Below are 24,633 nucleotides of genomic sequence, written 5' to 3'. Positions count from 1 at the left end.
AATGCTGGGATTACAGATGTGAGCCACCGCACCCAGCCTTAGCCGGCCACTGTTTTGAATTTGGTTTGAGGGCTTCTGGAGCCTCTCAGAGATGGATGGGGCCAAATACTGCACCCAGACTTCTCCATCAGAGTCAGCACAGACGCACCTGCATCTACCATGTAGTCTTCCACAGTATCCTCTGGTGGGATGCTGGGTGGCTGCCAAATTTTCACTAAAGCCAACTATGCCAAGAAGCACCCTGGGTCTGTGCCTCCCTGTGGGTATAGTCTGTGTTTATCCAGAACTAGAAGATACAATAGTAAGGGAAGATACAATAGCAAGCATTGCTGAGTGCTACAGTGTAACACTCTGAGGCTTTTTGTGAATGAATTCATTTAGTCCTTATAAACCCCTGGGGGTAGCTCACTATTCTGTCTCCATTCCACAGATGAAGAATGAGGCACAGAGAAGTTAAGTAACTTGCCCAAGGTCACATAGCCAGTAAGTGAAATTTCAGGGTCATGGGTATGCATATTTTTCAGAAAGCAACTTCTTTTCTTTTTTTTTTTGAGACGAAGTCAGGCTGGAGTGTAGTGGCGCGATCTCCGCTCACTGCAAGTTCCGCCCCCCGGGTTCATGCCATTCTCCTGCCTCAGCCTCATGAGTAGCTGGGACTACAGGCGCCTGCCACCAGGCCTGGCTAATTTTTTTGTATTTTTAGTAGAGACGGGGCTTCACTGTGTTCACCAGGATGGTCTCGATCTCCTGACCTCATGATCCTCCCGCCTCGGCCTCCCAAAGTGCTGGGATTACAGGTGTGAAGCACCGCACCCGGCCTCAGAAAGCAACTTTTATTTTAAGCAAAGTAATAGCCATACCTAGTTTAAACAGGCAGAAAGCCCCTGACAGAGGGGAGTGCCAGGAGCCCTGGAGGTGTCGAGGAAGGGGCTGTGCAGGGGCCAGAGGGAAGGCAAAGGCCAGATGGGGTCCTGTGGGATGTTTCTTCCCCCAACTCCCACCAGCATGGGACAGAGGTGGGGGGCTCCACAGCAGACCGAGCTCCTCTTGTGACCGGCGTCTCTCCTTTGCCTCCTAGAGAATCTCGATGCTGGCCTGGAGCAGAAACTGAGCTGGACCACTGGAGCCTCGGTGAGGGGGCTGCACACCACCTGGGAAAGGCAGTGGGTGGCTGGGGCTATGTGGACAGGGAGGCTGGAGGTATCTAGAACTGCCATGTGGTGTCTGCGAGGCTCTGTCCAGCCAGGTTTCAACCATACCTGTCACTCTGCCACCGCTCCCATGGCCTGGCCTAGATGGAAGTGGGGAGCTTCCCTGCCCACAGAGCCGCTCTGAGGCCCCCAAGGTTCTCTGAGGCGAAGCTTTTGCTCAGGACAAGCTTTTGCTCAGGTGGAGTGGTCTGCAGTGAGACTGTGGCACTGTGGCACCGGGTTCTGGGACATCAGGGCTGGGAATTTGAGCGTTGGGGGTGTGGCGAGGGGGGGGCCTGTGCAGACGCTTTGTGGGCCAGCAGCAGCCAGAGTTGGTGTGGCCTCTTGAAAGTGCCCCTCCGAGCTTCAGCCAGGAGGAAGGCACCAGAGGGCCCGAGGAAATCCCCGCCAGCCCCGTAAGTGGGGGTCCCAGGAGGGCTTCAAAACAGGAAGTGCCTGCTGCCCGCCCTCCCTCCTGTTCAGGAACACAGGCAGCAGGAAGCGTAGCTGGCTGTGCCTGGCGCCTCCTGCACTGCCGGAGCTTTGCTGCTGGTCCGGTGGGTTGCCCTTTGCTCCTGGGCCTGGGCAGGCAGGTCACCTGAGGCCTTGTTTGTCCAGGAACCAGAAGGCAGCTGCCACCTGTAGGGTGTCACCCCAGCCGCGCCTGCCACCCTGGAAAGCCTGGGCTGGTAGGACCCTGGGAGTCAGGCTTTCCCTGGTGGCACACGGTGGTGTTTATTGAGCACTTAGCGTGTGCCAGCCCCCGGCAGGGACAGGGACAGGAGAGCCTTCTTCCTGTACCAGGGCCCCTGGAGCCCTGGCAGGTGGGTGAGTGGCTTCCCTGGGTGGAAGCTGGGGGACGGGTGAGGGGTGGCTGGTGGGGGCCCAGAGCCATTGCTTTTCCTGGGGCTAGGGGCGCCGCAGGGTTCCCTGGGCAGCCCCACGACGGTCCGGGCCAGATCTGAGGGGACCGTGGGCCCCGCCCCCGCGCCGCCCCCGCGCTCCCCTCCCGGCTGCGGGCGCATTCCATTCATTCCCGGGAGCTGCGCCGGGCCAAGGCTGCCGCCGCCACTGCCACCGAGCTGGGCCGGGTGAGCGGGGCCGGGTGAGCGGGGCCGGGAGGGGAGGGCAGCAGGCCTGGGCGCGGGGCCGAGGGGCCTGGATGTTGCCTGCCCCCGCTGGCGCCACTGGGTGCACTTAGAAGGCGGGGGCCTGTGGGACCTGCCCCCGGATGGCCGTGGGTAGGGGAGGGGCGCAGGGGGTTGGGGAGCCTTCGGGCAGGCGCTGCTCCTCCCTAGTAGGGCCATGGGCTGTGGCTGTAGCCTACGGGCCTCTCCTGGAGGCCTGGGACTCCTGTACCCTCCTCTCCTCTCCCCTGGACAGGCCACTGAGCCACAGCGGGGGACCCTGGCTGAGCTGGACATAGAACCCCCTCCGCCAGGATCATGCCCAGAGGTTCCTGTGGGCTTGTAGAATCTTTGTGTCTCTCACTAAAGCCAGCATCTTCTCCTGGCTGATCACCCCTATCCTGGTGAAGCCTGGGGTCCCATGGCCCTGCCCAGCCTCTCTGCCGCCAAGCAGCCAGGAACTCCCTAGCCTGTGGGTGGTCACCTCTCCCAGCGGCTGCTGTGCTCGTGGGCACCTGGGAGCTCCAGGGGTTGGGCAGGGGGCTTCAGGGGCTGGGCAGCAGCTGAGCACTGAACCCCCAGTGCAGGGAGGGGGTTCTGTGCTGGGCAGGAGCTGCCTGTCTGATGGGCGCACCCCCAGGGAGCAGGAAGGCCAGTGCAGCACTGTCTCACGCATGCGGGCCCTGGGGTGGCTCAGATGTTGTCGGTTGGTTGCGTCTTGGTTGCACCTCAGGAGATTTCAGGAAGCGTGCGGGCAATCAGAACGGGGTTGCCACGGGCAGGTGGAGGGCGGCTGTGCCAGTAAATGTAGCTTCACCCAAAGCCGAGGCTTGGGAGAAACACTTCCCCTGGCTACGGAGTGGCAGAGTGGGCTCCCCTGCCCTCCTGGGAGGACAGAGGCCAGGGGGGTTAGGGGGCTGTCAAAAGGGTGGAGAAACACAGTGGTCAGAGGCCAAGCTGCTCCCACTGCATGTGAGAATCCCAGCCCTACCCATGCCCGCGGTGTGGCCTTGGGCAAATTCTGCTCCGTGCCTCAGTTTCTTCACCTGAGAAATGGGTCACAGGCTATCGTGGTCAGCTTGGCCGTCAGAGACACAGGGATGTGGAAACATTTGCATTTTGTGGCTTGTTCTTTCTACACTTAAAACTTTTTTTTTTTTTGAGACAGTCTCGCTCTGTCGCCCAGGCTGGAGTGCAGTGGTGCGATCTTGGCTCACTGCAAACTCCGCCTCCCAGGTTCACACGATTCTCCTGCCTCAGCCTCTGGAGTAGCTGAGACTACAGGCGGGTGCCAGCACGCTCGGCTAATTTTTTTGTGTTTTTAGTAGAGACAGGGTTTCACCATGTTGGCCAGGCTGGTCTCAAACTCCTGACCTCGTGATCCACCCGCCTCGGTCTCCCAAAGTGCTGGGATTACAGGCGTGAGCCACCGAGCCTGGCAAAACTTTCAAATATGTGGTGAGAAAGAGGATTGCGTTTCGAGGGGATGAGACATATGCAGGGAGGTGACACTTGCAGTGGCCTGAGAGGGTGTGGCAGTCCCTTTGGAGACACGGGGTGGGCCTGCACAGGGAGGTGGGGGAAGCCAGGGCCTCCATCCCTCGTGACCCTCTGCCATCGAGTCTGGACCCCCTTGGCACCTGCCATGGCAGGGCTGCCCTGGACACCTGGGAGCCCCCCGTACTGGTGCACTCAGGGAAGATGACGGTGGGCCCAGGAGTGGGGGTGGTTGGGAGCATGAGGAGGGGGCACTGGCAGGGGAGGCTGATGTAGGGATCACTGGCCAGGATGGAGCAGGGTCCCTAGTGTGAGAGGGACGGACCACCCTGAGGAAGAGCTCAGAGGCAGAAGGGCCCTGTCTGCCACTTGTGTCTGAGCCCCTAAGATGCACTTGAGTCTGGTAGGGAGGGAAAGAGGGAGGACCACGCATGTCCTGGGTCCACCTGTGGGGCCTTGGATCTTCCTCCTGTTGGGAGACCCTTAGCTCAGCCTGGTCCTCAGCAGCTCACCCATCACACCACACATCCCCCTCATCCACCCGGACCCAGGCACAGACCCCACACTGAGACATGCTCAGTTACACGCATATGGACACAGCCTGTCCAGCCTGCAGATGTGGGGGCCTCTGCCTCTGAGTCCTGGTGGATTTGGAGTTGCTCATGGATACCCAGGTCCCCTTCTTGCCTCCCCTGTGCGCACATCAGAGGCTGTGCCCTGGGGATGGCATGGGCCGAGCGAGGGGTGGGTGGGTGATTCTCCAAGGCTCTGCCCTGGGCGTGACATGGGCCGAGCGAGGAGCTGTGGGTGATTGCTGGCTTCCACTGTTTCACCAGGGCAGGGGGCCTGGAGGTGGTCAGGGAGGCTCTGGGGAGTCAGGCCGCCTGGGGGCTCTGGTGGGCAGTTGTAAACAGCATGTGCACTTGTTGGGCTATGCACGGTGCACCCCTTGCTCTCACTCAAGCCTCTGGTTTCCTGTGTCCTTCACCTCTGCCCCATGTGTGAGCCGCCTGTTCCAACGTCCAGGGGTCTGTCTGCCAGCCTGAGCCCGTGCGCTGGGGCCGGTGCGTCCTGACCACCTGGAGCTCCTTGGGGTCACAGGTCAGGGGGCATGAATGCGAGCACCTGAGAGCCTTTCAGGGGGCGTCGACTCCTTGCCTCGGGGACAGGCCTGCCAGTGTTTTCAGCACCTCTGGGAGGGATCCCGTAGCAGGCGGTGGCAGTGCCTTGGCCCCAGGGGTCGGTCAGGGTGGACTTGAGGAGGGCTGAGAAGTGGTCTTTGGCAAGACCTCGAGGATGGCGGGGGTGTGAAGCAGGAAGGGGCGGAGCTCCAGGTTCCTCAGTTCGTGGAGTGGCGTGACCCTCTCTCCCATGTTCTGATGTTTGGGGCAGGGACTGGAGAGGGATTTGATTGGGGGTCCTCTGGGTCAGGGCTCCCCTGACCCTTCTCTCTTCCCACAGGGTGCCGGGGGCGATGGCACTGCAGCTCTGGGCCCTGACCCTGCTGGGCCTGCTGGGCGCAGGTGCCAGCCTGAGGCCCCGCAAGCTGGACTTCTTCCGCAGCGAGAAAGAGCTGAACCACCTGGCTGTGGATGAGGCCTCAGGCGTGGTGTACCTGGGGGCGGTGAATGCCCTCTACCAGCTGGATGCGAAGCTGCAGCTGGAGCAGCAGGTGGCCACGGGCCCGGCCCTGGACAACAAGAAGTGCACGCCGCCCATCGAGGCCAGCCAGTGCCATGAGGCTGAGATGACCGACAATGTCAACCAGCTGCTGCTGCTCGACCCTCCCAGGAAGCGCCTGGTGGAGTGCGGCAGCCTCTTCAAGGGCATCTGCGCCCTGCGCGCCCTGAGCAACATCTCCCTCCGCCTGTTCTACGAGGACGGCAGTGGGGAGAAGTCTTTTGTGGCCAGCAATGACGAGGGCGTGGCCACAGTGGGGCTGGTGAGCTCCACGGGTCCCGGTGGTGACCGCGTGCTGTTTGTGGGCAAAGGCAACGGGCCGCACGACAACGGCATCATCGTGAGCACCCGGCTGCTGGACCGGACCGACAGCAGGGAGGCCTTTGAAGCCTACACGGACCACGCCACTTATAAGGCCGGCTACCTGTCCACTAACACACAGCAGTTCGTGGCGGCCTTCGAGGACGGCCCCTACGTCTTCTTTGTCTTCAACCAGCAGGACAAGCACCCGGCCCGGAACCGCACGCTGCTGGCGCGCATGTGCAGAGAGGACCCCAACTACTACTCCTACCTGGAGATGGACCTGCAGTGCCGGGACCCCGACGTCCATGCCGCTGCCTTTGGCACCTGCCTGGCCGCCTCCGTGGCTGCGCCTGGCTCTGGCAGGGTGCTGTATGCTGTCTTCAGCAGAGACAGCCGGAGCAGTGGGGGGCCCGGTGCGGGCCTCTGCCTGTTCCCACTGGACGAGGTGCACGCCAAGATGGAGGCCAACCGCAACGCCTGCTACACAGGCACCTGGGAGGCGTCCCGTGACATCTTCTACAAGCCCTTCCATGGCGAGATCCAGTGCGGCGGCCACGCGCTGGTATGGGCCTCAGTGTGTTCTTGTGGGCCCGGACTGCAGGCGTCCATGCGTGGGTTTGCGTGTCCCAGCCTGCTGGGGAGGGTGCATGTGAGCAGTGTGGCCGTGGTTCTCGCCGGCGTGGGCACTCGCGTGGGTGGGTGCCACATCTCTCAGTGCCATTCACGCCGGCGCCAGTCCCAGGCCTGTGTCGGGCACTGGGGCACATAACAGTGAGCATGGTGGGGCTCCCTGCCACGTGGGCCCTGTTCTCAGGGACGTGTATGGGACCACATGTGCCGGAGGGAAGGGAAGGGCCTGTCCCAAGTCTTGGATCCCGAGTGGAGAGGGCCCTTCAGGACAGGGGGTCTGCCTGCCATTGACACGCTGTGGTCCGCAGGGCTCCAGCAAGAGCTTCCCATGTGGCTCGGAGCACCTGCCCTACCCACTGGGCAGCCGCGACGGGCTCAAAGCCACAGCCGTGCTGCAGCGTGGAGGCCTGAACCTGACGGCCGTGACAGTCACCGCCGAGAACAACCACACTGTTGCTTTTCTGGGCACCTCTGACGGCCGGATCCTCAAGGTTTGGCCCAGGCTGGGGCAGGGAGGCTCTGGAGGGCCTGTCTGTGCACAAGGCCCGTACCCTTATCAGCCTGCCCTCGCGCACACAGGTGTACCTCACCCCAGATGGCACCTCCTCAGAGTACGACTCTATCCTTGTGGAGATAAACAAGAGAGTCAAGCGTGACCTGGTACTGTCTGGAGACCTGGCCAGCCTCTACGCCATGACCCAGGACAAGGTGAGCCAGACGCAGCCCCGGAGAGCACTGCAGGCCAAGTATGCCCGGTCATTGCATCCCAGGCCCTTATGACAGGCCTGGGGGCCAGAGGAGGACGGGGTGCTGCAGAGCCACCCCTCCTTGGGCTGGATGAGGGGTGGCTGGGTGGGTCCCGGGCAGTGTCTCCATCCTGTGTCTCTCTGGCACTGCCCTGTCTCTGCCGCTCCTTCTGTTTGTCCTTTGTGGTCTCCACCACATCTCTCTCTCCGGCCCCGCCTCTGCCCTGTCCTGATGGAACAGACCATGGTCGGTGTCTGAGGGGTGTTGCTGAGGGTGGATGGGAAGACGCGGTCCCTGCACAGCCCCTGTGAGCTCAGTCAGTGGGGGACATGGGCCTGGGCCCCAAGCTTGTGGGGGGGTTAGTGCAAGAGACCCTCAGGCCGGCCCTAGGAGCACCCCTCGGAGGGAGCCAGTGCAGAGGACGGGAGCTGCCCCAGGAGACACCACAGCCAAGACCTCCAGGCTCCCCTGGGCTCCCATCGGGATCCTGGGCCATGGCCACGCAGAGCCAGAACTGTTTAATAACAAGCCTGAGGTGTCTGAGGCTTCCAAGGCCCCGGGACAGAGCTGGGTCAAGGTGGCCGTCCGGGGACATCTGCGGTCTGCGGAAGGCCCGTGCAGCCTCTCTCGTCCCACTCACGGCCCCGCTGCCCTAGGTGTTCCGGTTGCCGGTGCAGGAGTGCCTGAGCTACCCGACCTGCACCCAGTGCCGCGACTCGCAGGACCCCTACTGCGGCTGGTGCGTCGTCGAGGGACGGTGAGTGCCTGCGGGGGGCTCGGGGACACGGCCTGCCTCTGGGATCCTGGGAGGTCGTGGCCTGGGTCGGGGGGCACACCACACTGTCCTGGGAGAACAAGACTCCACCCTGGGCTGAGGCCGCCCCCTGCGCCTGCAGATGCACCCGGAAGGCCGAGTGTCTGCGGGCGGAGGAGGCCAGCCACTGGCTGTGGAGCCGAAGCAAGTCCTGCGTGGCCATCACCAGTGCCCAGCCACAGAACATGAGCCGGCGGGCCCAGGGGGAGGTGCGTGGTGGGGCTGGGGTGGGGGTCCTGGGGCCCAGGCCGGGCCAGGTGGGGGCTCCCCCAGGCTGGGAGCTGTTGGGACAGGCAGGGGAGGGCCCCATATCTCCCCCGCCTGGGCTCTGGGCACTGAGCCTTAGAGATGGAGCCCGCCTTCCATTGGCCCCCTGGACCCCTGTGACCTGGGCGGGTGGGGGTGGGGATTGTCCATATCCGGGGTGGACCCAGGCCCTGTCCCAGGAATTGCTGGGGTGACCACAGAGAGGCCTGTGTTGGAAGACGCGGAGTCAGGTTCTGGAGGCTCCTCTGGGACGTGCGCCCACACACGCGGGGAGATCGGGTCACGGGCAGGCGGGCTGACAGGACTCGGGGTTCCCGGTGTGAGCGGCACGGCCCCTCCCTCAGGTGCAGCTGACCGTCAGCCCCCTCCCTGCCCTGAGTGAGGAGGACGAGTTGCTGTGCCTTTTTGGGGAGTCGCCGCCACACCCCGCCCGCGTGGAGGGCGAGGCCGTCATCTGCAACTCCCCGAGCAGCATCCCCGTCACGCCACCAGGCCAGGGTGAGGCCCCTTCCTGAGCCCCCGGGTGGCCCTTCTCTCACACGGGGCCCTGTGCACATGGGCTTTCGCCTTTGCTGGCCCCTGGGTGCAGGCTGGGTGCAGGCTGGGCACAGGCACACTCCGCGGCCGCTCCGGGGGCTCAGCCTGAATGAAGCCTGTGGTGAGGTTGCTGTACCTGTTGGGGAGGTTCTGGCCTCCTGGGCTGTCCGCAGCCACGCCCCCCAGGCCCGTAGCAAAGGTGACTTGTCTTCAGCCTGCTCCCTCATCACGTCCGGAGCAGCATCCGGGTGCCCTGTCCAGCCTGAGACAGTGGGGGCCATTCCAGAGACTGCAGGGCCCCAGGGCTGTCCGCAGCCATGCCTCCCAGGCCTGTAGCAAAGGTGACTTGTCTTCAGCCTGCTCCCTCATCATGTCCAGAGCGGCAGCTGGGTGCCAGGCGCCAGGCCCCATCGTCTCGGCAGATGCCCCTCACCCCTTTCTGCCATGTCCAGCCTCAGAGAGCAGGGCCATTCCCAGAGGCTGCAGGGCCTCACGTGTGGGCCAGGGCAGGTGTCCCGCCCATGTCCCCTGAGTTTTGGGGGCAGTGGGGCCACGCGGTGACGTAGGCAGGGACCTGGCAGGTCCCACCCAGACTCCAAGGAGCCGCTGCCCTCAGTACCTTCGGGAACAAAGGGTATGAAAGCAACCTGGGCCCAGGGGAGAAAGGCAAGCCCAGGGCTGCGCCCGACACCCGAACCGAGATCTGATAGCAGGTGGCAGGTCCAGCCCAGTGTGAACGGGCGTCCTGGCAGCCCCACCTGAGATCTGATAGCAGGTGGCAGGCCCCGCCCAACATGAGTGCGGGGCATCCTGGCAGGGTCCCCCGAAGACCAGGGGTCTCCACCTCGGCCCCAGGAGTCAGCCCCAGGGGAGGCCCAGCCTGGCCCTTGGCCCTGCGGCTGCCACCTTGACGCCTCCCCCTCTGCTGTCTGCAGACCACGTGGCCGTGACCATCCAGCTCCTCCTTAGACGAGGCAACATCTTTCTCACGTCCTACCAGTACCCCTTCTACGACTGCCGCCAGGCCATGAGCCTGGAGGAGAACCTGCCGTGAGTGTCTCGTGCCCGTCAACCCCGCCCCGCCCGCCCACCCCAGCCCTGCTCACGATCCCCTCTGGACACAGGTGCATCTCCTGCGTGAGCAACCGCTGGACCTGCCAGTGGGACCTGCGCTACCATGAGTGCCGGGAGGCCTCGCCCAACCCTGAGGACGGCATCGTCCGTGCCCACATGGTGAGGGGCCTCGGGGCCTCAGGGGACTGTTCAGGGCATGGCTGCTCCGCTGTGCCCAGGCAGCACCTGACCAGCCTTGCTCTCCCAGGAGGACAGCTGTCCCCAGTTCCTGGGACCCAGCCCCCTGGTGATCCCCATGAACCACGAGACAGACGTGACCTTCCAGGGCAAGAACCTGGACACTGTGAAGGTGCGGAGGGAGGGGTGCCGGCTGGTGACAGGCAGGCTAAGGTGCAGAGGGAGGGGGCGCCGGCCGACAACAGGCAGGCTAAGGTGCAGAGGGAGGGGGCGCCGGCCGACAACAGGCAGGCTAAGGTGCAGGGGGAGGGGGCGCCGGCTGATGACAGGCAGGCTAAGGTGCAGAGGGAGGGGGTGCTGGCCGGCGACAGGCAGGCTAAGGTGCAGAGGGAGGAGGCGCCGGCCGACGACAGGCAGGTGCAGAGGGAGGGGGTGCTGGCTGGCGACAGGCAGGCTAAGGTGTAGAGGGAGGGGGCGCCGGCCGACGACAGGCAGGCTAAGGTGCAGAGGGAGGGGGTGCTGGCTGGCGACAGGCAGGCTAAGGTGCAGAGGGAGGGGGTGCCGGCCGACGACAGGCAGGCTAAGGTGCAGAGGGAGGGGGCGCCGGCCAGTGCTGATGGGTGTGTAGGGAGCCTGAGCTCCATCCGTGCCCCCCGACTCGGGGCCCCCACATGAAGTAGAGGACACAGGATATATCGGGGACAGAGGCCAGGAGGCAGCACTCGGGGGCCTTTGGATGGGCCTGAACAGAGGCAGTGGAGGAGGCAGGCGTGTGGAGGTTGAGGGTCCAGTGCCACCTCCTGAGGACGGAGCTGTGGGGGCCACGATGCCGGGTGATGCTGTCAGGTGTGGATGAGTGCTGGAGGTGGCCAGGGGAAACCCACACAGGACGTTCAGAGGCTTCTGCAGACACAGGTGTTTGGGCTCAGGAGTGGCCGAGGGGTCAGCTGGCATGGGAGAGTGTGAGGGGCAGGCACGTGTGGGGTGAGGAGAGGGCTCCCACACTGTAGGCACTGAGGAGGGGCTGCGGGAGTTCTGGGAGGAGGGCCAGGGTGCCAAAGCCGCCTGTCTGGGGTCCTGACGGCACGGTCTGCAGGGTTTCTCCCTGCACGTGGGCAGTGACTTGCTCAAGTTCATGGAGCCAGTGAGCATGCAGGAATCTGGGACCTTCGTCTTTCGGACCCCAAAGGTACGGCTCCGGGGCAGGCCGGCTCGGCTGCTGGACCCCAGGGCCCCGGGCGGAGTGGGGTCACCTCCAGGACTGTGAGGGGAGGGGCAGCAGCGAGACCCCAGGGACCAGAGCCCAGCCAGGGGCTCGCCATGCCCTGTGCTGCTGGGGAAGCCCCCTCTGCCCTCTGCCTCCCTGGGGACAGAGCAGCGTACATGGGGTTCCCGAACTTCCGACACCTGAAGGCCTCCCCTGCTGCCTTTGGCTGGGAAGGGACTCGGTGGCCACAGGGAGGTTGCCCTCGTGACCCCCGCCCCGTGCCCCTCTGTGGGGGCAGGAAGTGCAGTGTGCCCCTGCGTGTCCCCCAGCTGTCCCATGATGCCAACGAGACGCTGCCCCTGCACCTCTACGTCAAGTCTTACGGCAAGAATATCGACAGCAAGCTCCACGGTGGGAGCTACGGGCGCAGTGGGGGCGGGCAGGGGACGGGTGCGCACAAGGCAGTGGGTGGGGGGACGGGTGGGCGCAGTGGGGAGCAGGTCGGGGGCGGGCAGGCACGGGGTGACCACTGACAGCAGCTCTCCCCGCAGTGACCCTCTACAGCTGCTCCTTTGGCCGCAGCGACTGCAGCCTGTGCCGGGCCGCTAACCCCGACTACAGGTGTGCGTGGTGTGGGGGCCAGAGCAGGTGCGTGTATGAGGCCCTGTGCAACACCACCTCCGAGTGCCCGCCGCCCGTCATCACCAGGGTGAGCCCCTCGAAGCCTGGCCTACACCCTCCCACGTCCCTGGCGTAGCCCCTCCCTGCTCACCCAGCTCTGTGGTTTCAGATCCAGCCTGAGACGGGCCCCCTGGGTGGGGGCATCCGCATCACCATCCTGGGGTCCAATTTGGGCGTCCGAGCAGGGGACATCCAGAGGATCTCTGTGGCCGGCCGGAACTGCTCCTTTCAACCGGAACGTTACTCCGTGTCCACCCGGTGAGTGGACAGCCCTGGCCTGGGCCCTGTCAGCTGGGTCAGTACCCACGCTGGGGTTCCGGGTGACTGGGTGGGTGGACAGGCTGAGGGGGCGAGGATGTCAGGGTATGGGGTGGGTCCGGGAGTGCCTGGGCCACCCTGCCTGTCACCCGCCAGGATCGTGTGTGTGATCGAGGCTGCGGAGGCGCCCTTCACTGGGGGTGTCGAGGTGGACGTCTTCGGGAAACTGGGCCGTTCGCCTCCCAACGTCCAGTTCACCTTCCAAGTAAGCACCTGGCCTTGGGGACCTGCCGAACCCGGGAAGAGGGGCTCTGCCCGCCGCCTCCCCACGACAGTTACCATCCAGCCCAGGACCGAGAGCGTCCTGTGCCCCATCCTCACCCAAGTGCCCATGCGGCTCTTTCAGCAGCCCCAGCCTCTCAGTGTGGAGCCGCAGCAGGGACCGCAGGCGGGCGGCACCACACTGACCATCCACGGCACCCACCTGGACACGGGCTCCCAGGAGGACGCGCGGGTGACCCTCAACGGCGTCCCGTGTAAAGTGTGGGTGTCACCGCCAGCTGCTGAGTCTGGTTGGCCCTGGCCCTGGGTATGGAGGGGGGCACTTACTGAGACCTGAGTGGCCCTGAGGGGATGGCGGGGCCAGCCTGGTCGGGCTGGGGCTGGTCCCAGGGGAGGGGTTGATGCAGACCAGCACCCTCCCTCCCCCAGGACGAAGTTTGGGGCGCAGCTCCAGTGTGTCACTGGCCCCCAGGCAACACGGGGCCAGATGCTCCTGGAGGTCTCCTACGGGGGGTCCCCCGTGCCCAGCCCCGGCATCTTCTTCACCTACCGCGAAAACCCCGTACTACGAGCCTTCGAGCCGCTACGAAGCTTTGCCAGGTAAGGCTGGTGCCCCCCCGCGCCCCTCTGCTCCCCACACCCAGCTGCCTCCTCAGTGCCCTGCCCGCCCCCCGCCGCTCTCCGTTCCCCACACCCAGCTGCCTCCTCAGTGCCCTTGGCTGACTGCACTGAAAGGAATGTGGTGGGGCTGGTCTGTGCGGAGGGAGGAGGCCTCCGGAAAACCCCACTGTACCCCAGATCCACTTCCTCCTAGAAACCCAGACGGGCACACCAGAGGCTCCGTGCTCGCCAGGCCCCGCGTGCCCCCCCGCCCACTTGTGGCACAGTCTCGTGCTCAGCACGGCCCACCGTGTTGCCCCTTTGCCCACCCAGACCCACACACGCACCTAGAAGCCCCGTGTGGTCAGAGCCAGGGTGGGCAGGGACGGGAGGGCGGAGCCTGCAGGGACCACCCCTGCCAGCCGAGCCCACCAAGGCACTGCCCTCCCCAGTGGTGGCCGCAGCATCAACGTCACGGGTCAGGGCTTCAGCCTGATCCAGAGGTTTGCCATGGTGGTCATCGCGGAGCCCCTGCAGTCCTGGCAGCCGCCGCGGGAGGCTGAATCCCCGCAGCCCATGACGGTCAGTCCTGGCGTGGGCTCAGCTCTGGCACCAGCCAATGGGATAGTGCCCAGAAGGGCGGGGTCTGCGCCCGGCGGCTGACGGCTGGGACTTGCCTACAGGTGGTGGGTACAGACTACGTGTTCCACAACGACACCAAGGTCGTCTTCCTGTCCCCGGCTGTGCCCGAGGAGCCAGAGGCCTATAACCTCACGGTGCTGATCGAGATGGACGGGCACCGTGCCCTGCTCAGGACGGAGGCCGGGGCCTTCGAGTACGTGCCTGACCCCACCTTTGAGAACTTCACAGGAGGCGTCAAGAAGCAGGTCAACAAGCTCATCCACGCCCGGGTGAGGACGGTGCAGCCCCGGGGGTCCGGGTCCTGCTCGGGTCTGGGCTGAGAGCTGGTCCACCTGCCCCTGGTTCCCTCTTGCTCACCCCGACCGCTTCCCCCTCCCCAGGGCACCAATCTGAACAAGGCGATGACGCTGCAGGAGGCCGAGGCCTTCGTGGGTGCCGAGCGCTGCACCATGAAGACGCTGACGGAGACCGACCTGTACTGTGAGCCCCCGGAGGTGCAGCCCCCGCCCAAGCGGCGGCAGAAACGAGACACCACACACAACCTGCCCGAGTTCATTGTGCGTGAGCGGGGGCGGGCGGGGGGTGCCCCCACGGGACCGCGCTGAACCCGGCCCCCCACACAGGTGAAGTTCGGCTCTCGCGAGTGGGTGCTGGGCCGCGTGGAGTACGACACACGGGTGAGCGACGTGCCGCTCAGCCTCATCTTGCCGCTGGTCATTGTACCCATGGTGGTCGTCATCGCGGTGTCTGTCTACTGCTACTGGTGAGCCCGCCCCACGGCTGTGCCCGCACCCCGAGCCCTCGGCCCTCCCGCCTCGGCCCCTCTGGCCTCACCCGCTGCCCTGCACAGGCAGGCGTGTAGATCCACCTCCTCATCCGGGCAGCTGAGCAGCCGGCCCGGCAGGACCTAGGAGCCCCCCTGTGCCCTGCAGGAGGAAGAGCCAGCAGGCCGAACGAGAGTATGAGAAGATCAAGTCCCAGCTGGAGGGCCTGGAGGAGAGCGTGCGGGACCGCTGCAAGAAGGAATTCACAGGTAGGGACCGCTTGGGGGCTGGTGCTCGGGCGCCTCCTGGGGCGGGAATGCTGTGTGTGGCGTGGGGGCCAGTGCCCCAGGTGGCCAGGGACGTCTCACGCCAGCCTCCCCCTAGACCTGATGATCGAGATGGAGGACCAGACCAATGACGTGCACGAGGCTGGCATCCCGGTGCTGGACTACAAGACCTACACCGACCGCGTCTTCTTCCTGCCCTCCAAGGACGGTGACAAGGACGTGATGATCACCGGCAAGCTGGACATCCCCGAGCCGCGGCGGCCAGTGGTGGAGCAGGCCCTCTACCAGTTCTCCAACCTGCTGAACAGCAAGTCCTTCCTCATCAATGTGAGCCGGGCGTTGGGGGGGCGGGAGGGCACACAGGCGGCGCCGAGCAGGCTCTTACCACCGGCCCCTGCAGTTCATCCACACCCTGGAGAACCAGCGGGAGTTCTCGGCCCGCGCCAAGGTCTACTTTGCGTCCCTGCTGACGGTGGCACTGCACGGGAAACTGGAGTACTACACGGACATCATGCGCACGCTCTTCCTGGAGCTCCTGGAGCAGTATGTGGTGGCCAAGAACCCCAAGCTGATGCTGCGCAGGTGCACATGGGCGGGGCCACGGGCAGGGCGGCCGCAGGGGCTCTGGGGCTGGTGACGGGTGGCACAGAGGCCTGTTGGGCCCCCAGGAGCCGGCAGGTGCCAGCCAGCACTGGTGGTGGGGGGCAGTCTAGGGGTGGTGTCCCTGGCAGCAAACTCAAAGCCGGACTCTAGCCCTTCCTGTCCAGCGGTTTCAGCTGGTCACAGCGTCAGCCCTCTGCAGAACACGAGGAAGGTGGCAGACTTCCCACCAGGGCTGGAGCTGCCACCAGGCAGTCCTCGCTGCAGGCCACACACAGGCCTGGACAGGGGCGAGGCTGGCGCAAGGGTGGCTGGGTGCTTGGAGGAGTCAGTTGGGCCTCAGGAATACTATGGGGTCTCTCGGTACAAGGCCTCCCTGCACCCCCAGGTCTGAGACTGTGGTGGAGAGGATGCTGTCCAACTGGATGTCCATCTGCCTGTACCAGTACCTCAAGGTGGGTTCCACCCCAGCCTGGCTGGGGGTTGAGGGACGAGGCAGACTGCTGCCATCCCCTCCGGCGTTCCCCTATCTGTACGGCACCTTGAGGTAGGCCCTGCCTGGACAGGTTTGCTTCCTGCCCCTGACATGGTCAGCCCCGTCCATGCCTCTGGCCAGGGCTCCGGGGGCCCCTTCCGGGCCCCAAGTCCCCTGACCTCCCAGCCTCCCCTCCGTGTTACTCCAGGACAGTGCCGGGGAGCCCCTGTACAAGCTCTTCAAGGCCATCAAACACCAGGTGGAAAAGGGCCCGGTGGATGCGGTGCAGAAGAAGGCCAAATACACTCTCAACGACACGGGGCTGCTGGGGGACGATGTGGAGTACGCACCCCTGGTGAGCTCCTGGGGTGGGGGCCGCCATGCGCACCTCGGATCTGGGCTAAGGAGCTTGGGCATCCCCTGGCCACAGATGGGACCCACAGGCCAGAGGCCATCCACCTCATCTGTGGATTCGAGTTACAGCCTGCTCTAACAGCCTCAGGGAGGGGCCTGGGTGCTGGTGGCTGTGGGCTCTGGAGGTTCTAAGTGTGCGGGCCCCGCATCAGCTCTTTCCGGGCGCCCCCACCTCCTGGAGGCCATACGAGCGCCTGGCACGCCAGGTGTGTCCAGGGTTCTGTGCACGCGTGACCGGTGGGCGTGGCAGGAGCCTATGCACGCGTGAGATGTGTGTATTCCGTGTCTGTACATGTGCTTCCGTGAGCTTGCATGACAGCCTGAGTGAGCGGTTCTGAGCCGTCCCCGTCTTTCTGTCCTGCTGACCCAGAGCAGGCAGGGGAAGGGTAGAGTGTGGTCACCTCGGAAGCCTCGGGGGCTCGGAGCCCGGCTGGCGGGGGCCTGCTGCCCGAGGGTGCCGCTGTGGTGGGCAAAGCTGGCAGGGCAGAGAGTGGCTCCTGCGTGGTGCAGGTAAGAGCAGGGCCTCCCATCGGGCTTCATCCCGCAGACGGTGAGCGTGATCGTGCAGGACGAGGGAGTGGATGCCATCCCAGTGAAGGTCCTCAACTGTGACACCATCTCCCAGGTCAAGGAGAAGATCATTGACCAGGTGTACCGTGGGCAGCCCTGCTCCTGCTGGCCCAGGCCAGACAGCGTGGTCCTGGGTGAGTGCCGGCCCCTGCCCGTCTGCACACAGGCGCCCATGTGCCTGGCCTGTGTCCTGGGGCAGTATCCTGCCTGGCCAGCTTTCTCATGTGGGAGTGTTGGGCGGTGGGAGGAACCTGGGTGGCCGGGGCCCAAGCTGGGCTGTCTCTTCCCACAGAGTGGCGTCCGGGCTCCACAGCGCAGATCCTGTCGGACCTGGACCTGACGTCACAGCGGGAGGGCCGGTGGAAGCGCGTCAACACCCTTATGCACTACAATGTGAGCGTGTGGGCCGGGGCGGGCGAGAACCGGGCACCCTGGGGGCACAGTCCACCCTCACTGCCGTGTTCCCCAGGTCCGGGATGGAGCCACCCTCATCCTGTCCAAGGTGGGGGTCTCCCAGCAGCCGGAGGACAGCCAGCAGGACCTTCCTGGGGAGCGTGAGTCCCTCCCTGTTGCCCGTTTCCTTCCAGCCCCTGGTGGTCGGCATGGACCATGTCCGCCCTGGACACATGCACCCTGCCACCACCGCTCCCTGTGGGACCCAGGCCCCAGACCTGGGTAGGGGTCCCTCAGCGCCCACTCCCCACAGGGCATGCCCTCCTGGAGGAGGAGAACCGGGTGTGGCACCTGGTGCGGCCGACCGACGAGGTGGACGAGGGCAAGTCCAAGAGAGGTAGCGTGAAAGAGAAGGAGCGGACGAAGGCCATCACCGAGATCTACCTGACGCGGCTGCTTTCGGTCAAGGTGGGCCCCTGTGGGTGTGTGGGCCGGCACCAGGAGCTGTGACCACGGTGCCATGCTGAGACGCTCCCCCCCAGGAGCCGCGCCCACGGCGCCATGCTGAGACCCTCCCCTCGACAGGGCACACTGCAGCAGTTTGTGGACAACTTCTTCCAGAGCGTGCTGGCGCCTGGGCACGTGGTGCCACCCGCAGTCAAGTACTTCTTCGACTTCCTGGACGAGCAGGCAGAGAAGCACAACATCCAGGATGAGGACACCATCCACATCTGGAAGACGAACAGGTGAGGCTCCGCACCCACCCCGCGGCCCAGCCCCGGCTCCGCCTCTCGCTTTTGAGGGGCTCCGCACCCACCCCGCGGCCCAGCCCCGACTCTCATTCCCCGCTGCTCTGCCTCAGCTTACCGCTCCGGTTCTGGGTGAACATCCTCAAGAACCCCCACTTCATCTTTGACGTGCATGTCCACGAGGTGGTGGACGCCTCGCTGTCAGTCATCGCGCAGACCTTCATGGACGCCTGCACACGCACGGAGCATAAGCTGAGCCGAGTGAGTGGGGCAGGGAGGCCTGGGTCTGTCCCCAGAAGGCATCTTGTGAGTTGGGACCTTGTCTGGAGTGTGGATTTGCACATCTTGGGCTGGAGCCCTTGATGTAGCGGGTGGTGGGTGGCCGAGGCTGGGGGCACAGGGGCCCGGCAGAGCCTGGGAGATTCCGAGACCCCTTGCCTTCTCTCCTCCCGAGATCTCTCACCACAGCACACAAGCAGAGAAACTGAATTTTACTACAGATCACAAAATAAGTAGTTTTTTTTTTTTTTTTTTTGAGATGGAGCCTCGCTTTGTTGCCCAGGCTGGAGTGCAGTGGCGCGATCTCGGCTCACTGCAACCTCCGCCTCCTAGGTTCAAGCGATTCTCCTGCCGCTGCCTCCTGAGTAGCTGGGACTACAGGCATGTGCCACAATGCACGGCTAGTTTTTGTATTTTTAGTAGAGGTGGGGTTTCACCATGTTGGGCAGGCTGGTCTCGAACCCCTGACCTCAGGTGATCTGCCCGCCTCAGCCTCCCAAAGTGTTACGATTACAGGCATAAGCCACTGCGCCCGGCCCATAGTTTTCTTGATGAAAGTGTCAGGAGTTAGGGGCAGGGGAAGCCACCCAGGGGTACTCTGAGCAGCCCCAGCCTGGCCCCCTTGGACAGGCGTCCCTGGGTTTTGTCCCCAACAGGATTCTCCCAGCAACAAGCTGCTGTACGCCAAGGAGATCTCCACCTACAAGAAGATGGTGGAGGAGTAAGTGCTGCCCGTCCTCCAGGCCAGGCCCCCATGCCCACCCTCGACCCCCTGCGGGGAGGTTCAGGCCTTGGTTTCCCCACCACCCCCTCTGTGCCCCCTGCTGCCCACACTGTGTGATGCTCCCACCCCTGCAGTTACTACAAGGGGATCCGGCAGATGGTGCAGGTCAGCGACCAGGACATGAACACACACCTGGCAGAGATTTCCCGGGTAAGGAGGCCACCAGGGACGCACGCACGGCCCTCCTCTGCTCCCCGCTCCCACTACCCCATGCTGAGCCTGGCCCTGAGCCTCGGGGCAGGGGTAATGCGGCGCTGAGGGGAAGAGAGGGTGGGGCGGGACCTCGAGGTGGGCTCGGCCATGTGAAGTGAGGCACAGCTGTGTGTGGGGAGTGTGAGCTGCTTCGAGCCAGGCCCTGCCCACAGCGCCCCCTCCCTGCGGCTCCACCCACGGCCGTGCCCACAGCGCCCCCTCCCTGCAGCACCACCCACGGCCGTGCCCACAGCGCCCCCTCCCTGCAGCACCACCCACGGCCGTGCCCACAGCGCCCCCTCCCTGCAGCACCACCCACGGCCGTGCCCACAGCGCCCCCTCCCTGCAGCACCACCCACGGCCGTGCCCACAGCGCCCCCTCCCTGCGGCTCCACCCACGGCCGTGCCCACAGCGCCCCCTCCCTGCGGCTCCACCCACGGCCGTGCCCACAGCGCCCCCTCCCTGCAGCACCACCCACGGCCATGCCCACAGCGCCCCCTCCCTGCGGCTCCACCCACGGCCCTGCTCACAGTGCCTGTCCCTGTGGGTCCATCCACGGCCGTGCCCACAGCGCCCCCTCCCTGCGGGTCCATCCACGGCCGTGCCCACAGCGCCCCCTCCCTGCGGGTCCATCCACGGCCGTGCCCACAGCGCCCCCTCCCTGCAGCACCACCCACGGCCATGCCCACAGCGCCCCCTCCCTGCAGCACCACCCACGGCCGTGCCCACAGCGCCCCCTCCCTGTGGCTCCACCCACGGCCCTGCTCACAGTGCCTGTCCCTGTGGGTCCATCCACGGCCGTGCCCACAGCGCCCCCTCCCTGCAGCACCACCCACGGCCGTGCCCACAGCGCCCCCTCCCTGCGGCTCCACCCACGGCCGTGCCCACAGCGCCCCCTCCCTGCGCCTCCACCCACGGCCCTGCTCACAGTGCCTGTCCCTGTGGGTCCATCCACAGCCGTACATCACACAGGGAGACACTGAGATGGTTTCATGTGCACAAATCTGCCTGCGTGGGTGTCTGTCCGAGGCTGCGCCATGTGGGGGGCCCCAAGTGCCGGCTGTGCCCAAGGCCCTAGCTGCTGCCCTGGGGAGGCCTCGTCCTGGGCATCTCATACTACTCCTGCCAGCCCTGGGACTCCCACAGCCTTTTCCACCCTGATTGTCCCGTCACCCCCCAGGCACACACGGACTCCTTGAACACTCTCGTGGCACTACACCAGCTCTACCAATACACGCAGAAGTACTATGACGAGGTAGGGTCAGGACCCCAGGGGCGGGGGCGGGTGGGGTGCTGGGCGATCCCCCGATATGCTCTGATGGGACCCTCCCTCAGATCATCAATGCCTTGGAGGAGGACCCTGCCGCCCAGAAGATGCAGCTGGCCTTCCGCCTGCAGCAGATTGCGGCTGCACTGGAGAACAAGGTCACTGACCTCTGACCTACACCTCCAGTGCTGCCTTGGGGCATAGGTACCCGAGGTACCTGAGAGCCCCTCGGGGGAGGAGGCCGAGTGGCTGTGGCTGAGGCCCCCACCCTCCCCTGGAGAACGCGCCCCAAGCTGGAGTGGGTGCAACGGGAACCCACCCAGCGTCTAGACTGTAGCATCTTCCTCTGAGCAATACCGCCCGGGCGCTGTACCAGCACCAGCCCCAGCCCCAGCTCCCTCTGGCGGCAGAACCAGCATCGGGTGTTCACTGTCCAGTCTTGAGTGATTTGAAAATGTGCCTTACGCTGCCACGCTGGGGGCAGCTGGCCTCCGCCTCCGCCCACGCACCAGCAGCCGCCTCCATGCCATAGGTTGGGCCCCTGGGGGATCTGAGGGCCTGCGGCCCCCAGGGCAAGTTCCCAGATCCTATGTCTGTCTGTCCACCTCGAGATGGGAGGAGGAGAAAAAGCGGTACGATGCCTTCCTGACCTCACCGGCCTCCCCAAGGGTGCCGGCACTCTGGGTGGACTCACGGCTGCTGGGCCCCACGTCAAAGGTCAAGTGAGACGTAGGTCAAGTCCTGCGTCGGGGCCCAGACATCCTGGGGTCCTGGTCTGTCAGACAGGCTGCCCTAGAGCCCCACCCAGTCCGGGGCCACTGGGAGCAGTTCCACCAAGACCACCCCACCCCTTTTTGTAAATCTTGTTCATTGTAAATCAAATACAGCCGTCTTTTTCACTCTGCGGGTTGGCTGAGTTCCTCCTGGGGCTGCAGTGCCCCTGTCCACCACCCTTTCCCTGGGCTCTGTGGGTCCTGCTGGTAGGGGAGCTGTGGGGAGTTGGAGGGGGCTGGCATGAGAGCTTCGGGGAGGTGGAGGGGGCTGCGAGGGCTGCTGGGGGAGGTGGAGGGGGCTGGGAGGGATGCTGGAGGAGGTGGAGGGGGCTGGGAGGGGTGCTGGGGGGAGGTGGGGGGCTGGGAGGGGTGCTGGGGGGAGGTGGAGGGGGCTGGGAGGGGTGCTGGGGGGAGGTGGGGGGCTGGGAGGGGTGCTGGGGGGAGGTGGAGGGGGCTGGGAGGGGTGCTGGGGGGAGGTGGAGGGGGCTGGGAGGGATGCTGGGGGAGGTGGAGGGGGCTGGGAGGGGTGCTGGGGGAGGTGGGGGGGCTGGGAGGGGTGCTGGGGGAGGTGGGGGGGCTGGGAGGGGTGCTGGGGGAGGTGGGGGGGCTGGGAGGGATGCTGGGGGGAGGTGGGGCTAGGAGGTGGAGAGGGCTGGGAGGGGTGCTGGGGGGAGGTGGGGGGCTGGGAGGAGTGCTGGGGGGAGGTGGAGGGGGCTGGGAGGGGTGCTGGGGGGGAGGTGGAGGGGGCTGGGAGGGGTGCTAGGGGAGGTGGAGGGGGCTGGGAGGTGTGGGGGCTGAGAGGGGTGCTGGAGGGGTAGAGGGGGCTGGGAGGGGTGCTGGGGGAGGTGGAGGGGTGCTGGGGGGAGGTGGGGGGGCTGGGAGGGGTGCTGGGGGGAGGTGGAGGGGGCTGGGAGGGGTGCTGGGGGGAGGTGGAGGGGGCTGGGAGGGGTGCTGGGGGAGGTGGGGGGGCTGGGAGGGGTGCTGGGCGAGGTGGGGGGCTGGGAGGTGGGAGGTGGGGGGGGCTGGGAGGTGGGACTGCTTCTGGTGCCATCTGGTGGCTTCTTTCATGCAACACATTCTTACCAAATGCCCGCCGCACACCACGCATGCACTGTCCTGAGCGCTAGGAACAGCAGCAACTAGGACCGGCAGGGCTCGGAGCCTCCCCTGTGTGCCAAGAATACAGACAGCCCAGGCAAAGGGCATTCGGTGCTCCAGACACCAAGTGAAGGCCCAGCTTCAGATGTGGCTGGATCCAGGCACACATCCTGAGGTTCTGCTGGTCTGGACTGCTAACCCACTCATGAGGATCCATTCTCAGGCAGCCCCAGCCTGTCTCCCCCACTGGGGCACGTCATGGCCGGGGTCTCTTGATAGGCAAGGCCTCCATTGATCGAGTCCCCTTTGGAAACTGGGGCAGCTAGCTCCATTCAAGCCACGATGAAAAACGGGTGGCCATCTCTCCCCCACAGGAGAAAGGGGTACAAGGCCAACTGACATCCCCTGCTCCAGGGACCCCTGAAATGACACTGGGTTCCCCCCTTACCCAGAGACATGGCTGGTCAGAAGATCAGAGCAAGGGGGTGGACTGCAGTCTGAAGTGCTGAGCCGGAGGTCTCAGGTAGGGAGCTGGGAACCTGGAGGCCTGGCTTCCATGCTAGACCCCTGCAGGCCACCTATTCGCTGTCCCACTGGGCACTCAGAAAAGACGGGAAGGGTCAGTGAGACCCCACACACATGAAACTTGGGGCTGGGGAGAGGCCGCAGGCCCAGCAGTCCAGCATCCGGGTGGGGGCCGGCACCGGGTAGAAACCGGGCATAGCTGCTCGGGTGCATGCGGGTGGGCTGGAGTGGTCAGCTGGTGACAGACGAGGGGTGGCCTGTCCTTCCTGGTGCTTTCCAAGTCCCATTTTCCTCCCAGAGTGGTGGGAGGAGAGGTGGCGGGTAGCTTAACAGCCCAAGGCTACACGCTGCTTGCTTCTTACAGGCAGGACAAGTCCTCTGCTAAATTAGCTTCCCAGCCACTGTCGCCTGGTCTCCCGGTGAACAAGGCCAGATTTGCCTTTTAGGAAGTTCATTGACTGCAGGAAGAGGCCAGCTGGGAGGGACCAGCAGGACCAGAGAGGAGCTGTCACAGTGACAGCTCCAGTGAGGAGGGGTGGCCAGGACCAGCGGAGGTGGGGTGGGGGGATGAGCACGGAGAAGGGGTGGCCTGCTGTATTCAGGGGCCACAGTGAATCAGCTGGGTAGCAGGCGCCTCTGGCCCAGGGCCTCTCACTCCTGCCCTGCCACTGGCCCTTCCAGGCTCCCCTGCCGCTTCCCCTCTGGGCCTGGGACTGTCCCCCACCGGCGGCTCCCTCCAGGGGGCCTCCCTTGCCCCCGCCGAGCTCTGACGGTGCCTCTCCTGGAAGGTGGCCTCCAGGCCCTCACGCCACCCGAAACTCCTCAGTGGTCACTCCCTTGCAGTGCCACGACCCCACACTGTCCCCAGTAGGCACATGGGCGGGGCCTCTAATGCCTGGGCAGGCAGGGGGTTCCCGGGGCAGGTCAGCTCGGTGATGAGAGGGTCCTGTTTCCCCCGCCCCCCACCCCCCCACATGCCCGCCTGACCTGCTGAGCGGCCCGGACACACACGCCCACCTGACCCGCTGAGCGGCCCGGGCCTGCAGCGAGGCCGCGAGAATGGCGCGCGGACGCCTGGGGGAAGCCTGACACCTCCCCACCTCCATGTCCCCCACCCTAGGGGCGAGAACGGAGCCGCCCAGTCCACCGGGAGGCGCAGGGGCGGGGCCGGTCGCCATGGGAACCCGACTCCCGCCCCGCCCGGCCGCGGCGCAGACAAAGGCCGCTCCCCTCCCCCGGCGGCCGCGGCCGCGGTTCCCACAGCCCCGGGGCTGCGCTCCCGCCTCCTCCTCTTTTAGCTGAAGCTCCATTAACTCTGCACAAAACCTCGGCCCGCCTTGGCCGGGCCCAGTGAAAGGCGCTCCGGGGCGGGGGCCCTCGGGGAGGCTGCCCGTGTCCTCGCCCCAACCCAGCCCCAGCGAGGAGAGGGGCCATCCCCGGGCCCGCGCCAGGCCCCAAGCCGGATGCCGGCTTCCAGTGAGGAAACTGAGGCACAGGGCTTGGTCATGCAAAAGGGGCCGGAGCGGCTGGGACTGAGACCCGTTCCTTCGCCGCGGTCCGCATGGGTCCGTTGGCCAGCACCGTGCTGGCTGTTTTAATTTGGTTGCCGATATATAAAAATCAGATTTGACATTAAAACTGGGATTTTAATGTTTTAAAAAAGGAGTTGTCTGGGCCACTGGAATCCTGATTTCTCACTTCGCTGGAGGGGGTCGCCCAGCCGCGAAGCCTCCCACCCACCGCTCTACC

General features: G+C 65.3%; 1 protein-coding gene across 18 annotated transcripts in view; it reads left to right on the top strand.

Annotated features, from left to right (window-relative positions):
• Window positions 1-21,392, top strand: part of PLXNB2 (plexin B2) — a 33,429-nt gene extending 12,037 nt beyond the window's left edge. For 6 of the 18 annotated variants that reach the window (XM_024239599.3, XM_063722677.1, XM_054542904.2 and 3 more), the window contains 37 exons: window positions 431-483; window positions 1,079-1,131; window positions 5,276-6,359; window positions 6,736-6,918; window positions 7,007-7,135; window positions 7,831-7,931; window positions 8,071-8,197; window positions 8,600-8,753; window positions 9,728-9,842; window positions 9,917-10,025; window positions 10,114-10,215; window positions 11,140-11,232; window positions 11,580-11,661; window positions 11,802-11,959; window positions 12,041-12,189; window positions 12,346-12,454; window positions 12,596-12,732; window positions 12,901-13,071; window positions 13,524-13,653; window positions 13,755-13,982; window positions 14,094-14,270; window positions 14,337-14,476; window positions 14,646-14,746; window positions 14,862-15,091; window positions 15,165-15,346; window positions 15,753-15,819; window positions 16,048-16,194; window positions 16,801-16,957; window positions 17,116-17,216; window positions 17,293-17,377; window positions 17,530-17,684; window positions 17,802-17,962; window positions 18,079-18,226; window positions 18,901-18,965; window positions 19,103-19,178; window positions 20,402-20,476; window positions 20,557-21,392. In XM_024239599.3, the coding sequence (XP_024095367.1) occupies window positions 5,289-6,359; window positions 6,736-6,918; window positions 7,007-7,135; window positions 7,831-7,931; window positions 8,071-8,197; window positions 8,600-8,753; window positions 9,728-9,842; window positions 9,917-10,025; window positions 10,114-10,215; window positions 11,140-11,232; window positions 11,580-11,661; window positions 11,802-11,959; window positions 12,041-12,189; window positions 12,346-12,454; window positions 12,596-12,732; window positions 12,901-13,071; window positions 13,524-13,653; window positions 13,755-13,982; window positions 14,094-14,270; window positions 14,337-14,476; window positions 14,646-14,746; window positions 14,862-15,091; window positions 15,165-15,346; window positions 15,753-15,819; window positions 16,048-16,194; window positions 16,801-16,957; window positions 17,116-17,216; window positions 17,293-17,377; window positions 17,530-17,684; window positions 17,802-17,962; window positions 18,079-18,226; window positions 18,901-18,965; window positions 19,103-19,178; window positions 20,402-20,476; window positions 20,557-20,661 (5,520 nt within the window). In that variant the 5' untranslated portion in view covers window positions 431-483; window positions 1,079-1,131; window positions 5,276-5,288 and the 3' untranslated portion in view covers window positions 20,662-21,392. 18 annotated transcript variants of the gene reach the window in all.
• Window positions 21,393-24,633: the final 3,241 nt, after the last annotated feature.

The sequence above is a fragment of the Pongo abelii genome, chromosome 23 (genome assembly GCF_028885655.2).
Source record: "Pongo abelii isolate AG06213 chromosome 23, NHGRI_mPonAbe1-v2.0_pri, whole genome shotgun sequence".
Lineage (NCBI taxonomy): Eukaryota > Metazoa > Chordata > Mammalia > Primates > Hominidae > Pongo > Pongo abelii.
The sequence above is the reverse complement of the archived record's forward strand: the minus strand, read 5'-3'. Positions and strand labels throughout refer to the sequence as shown.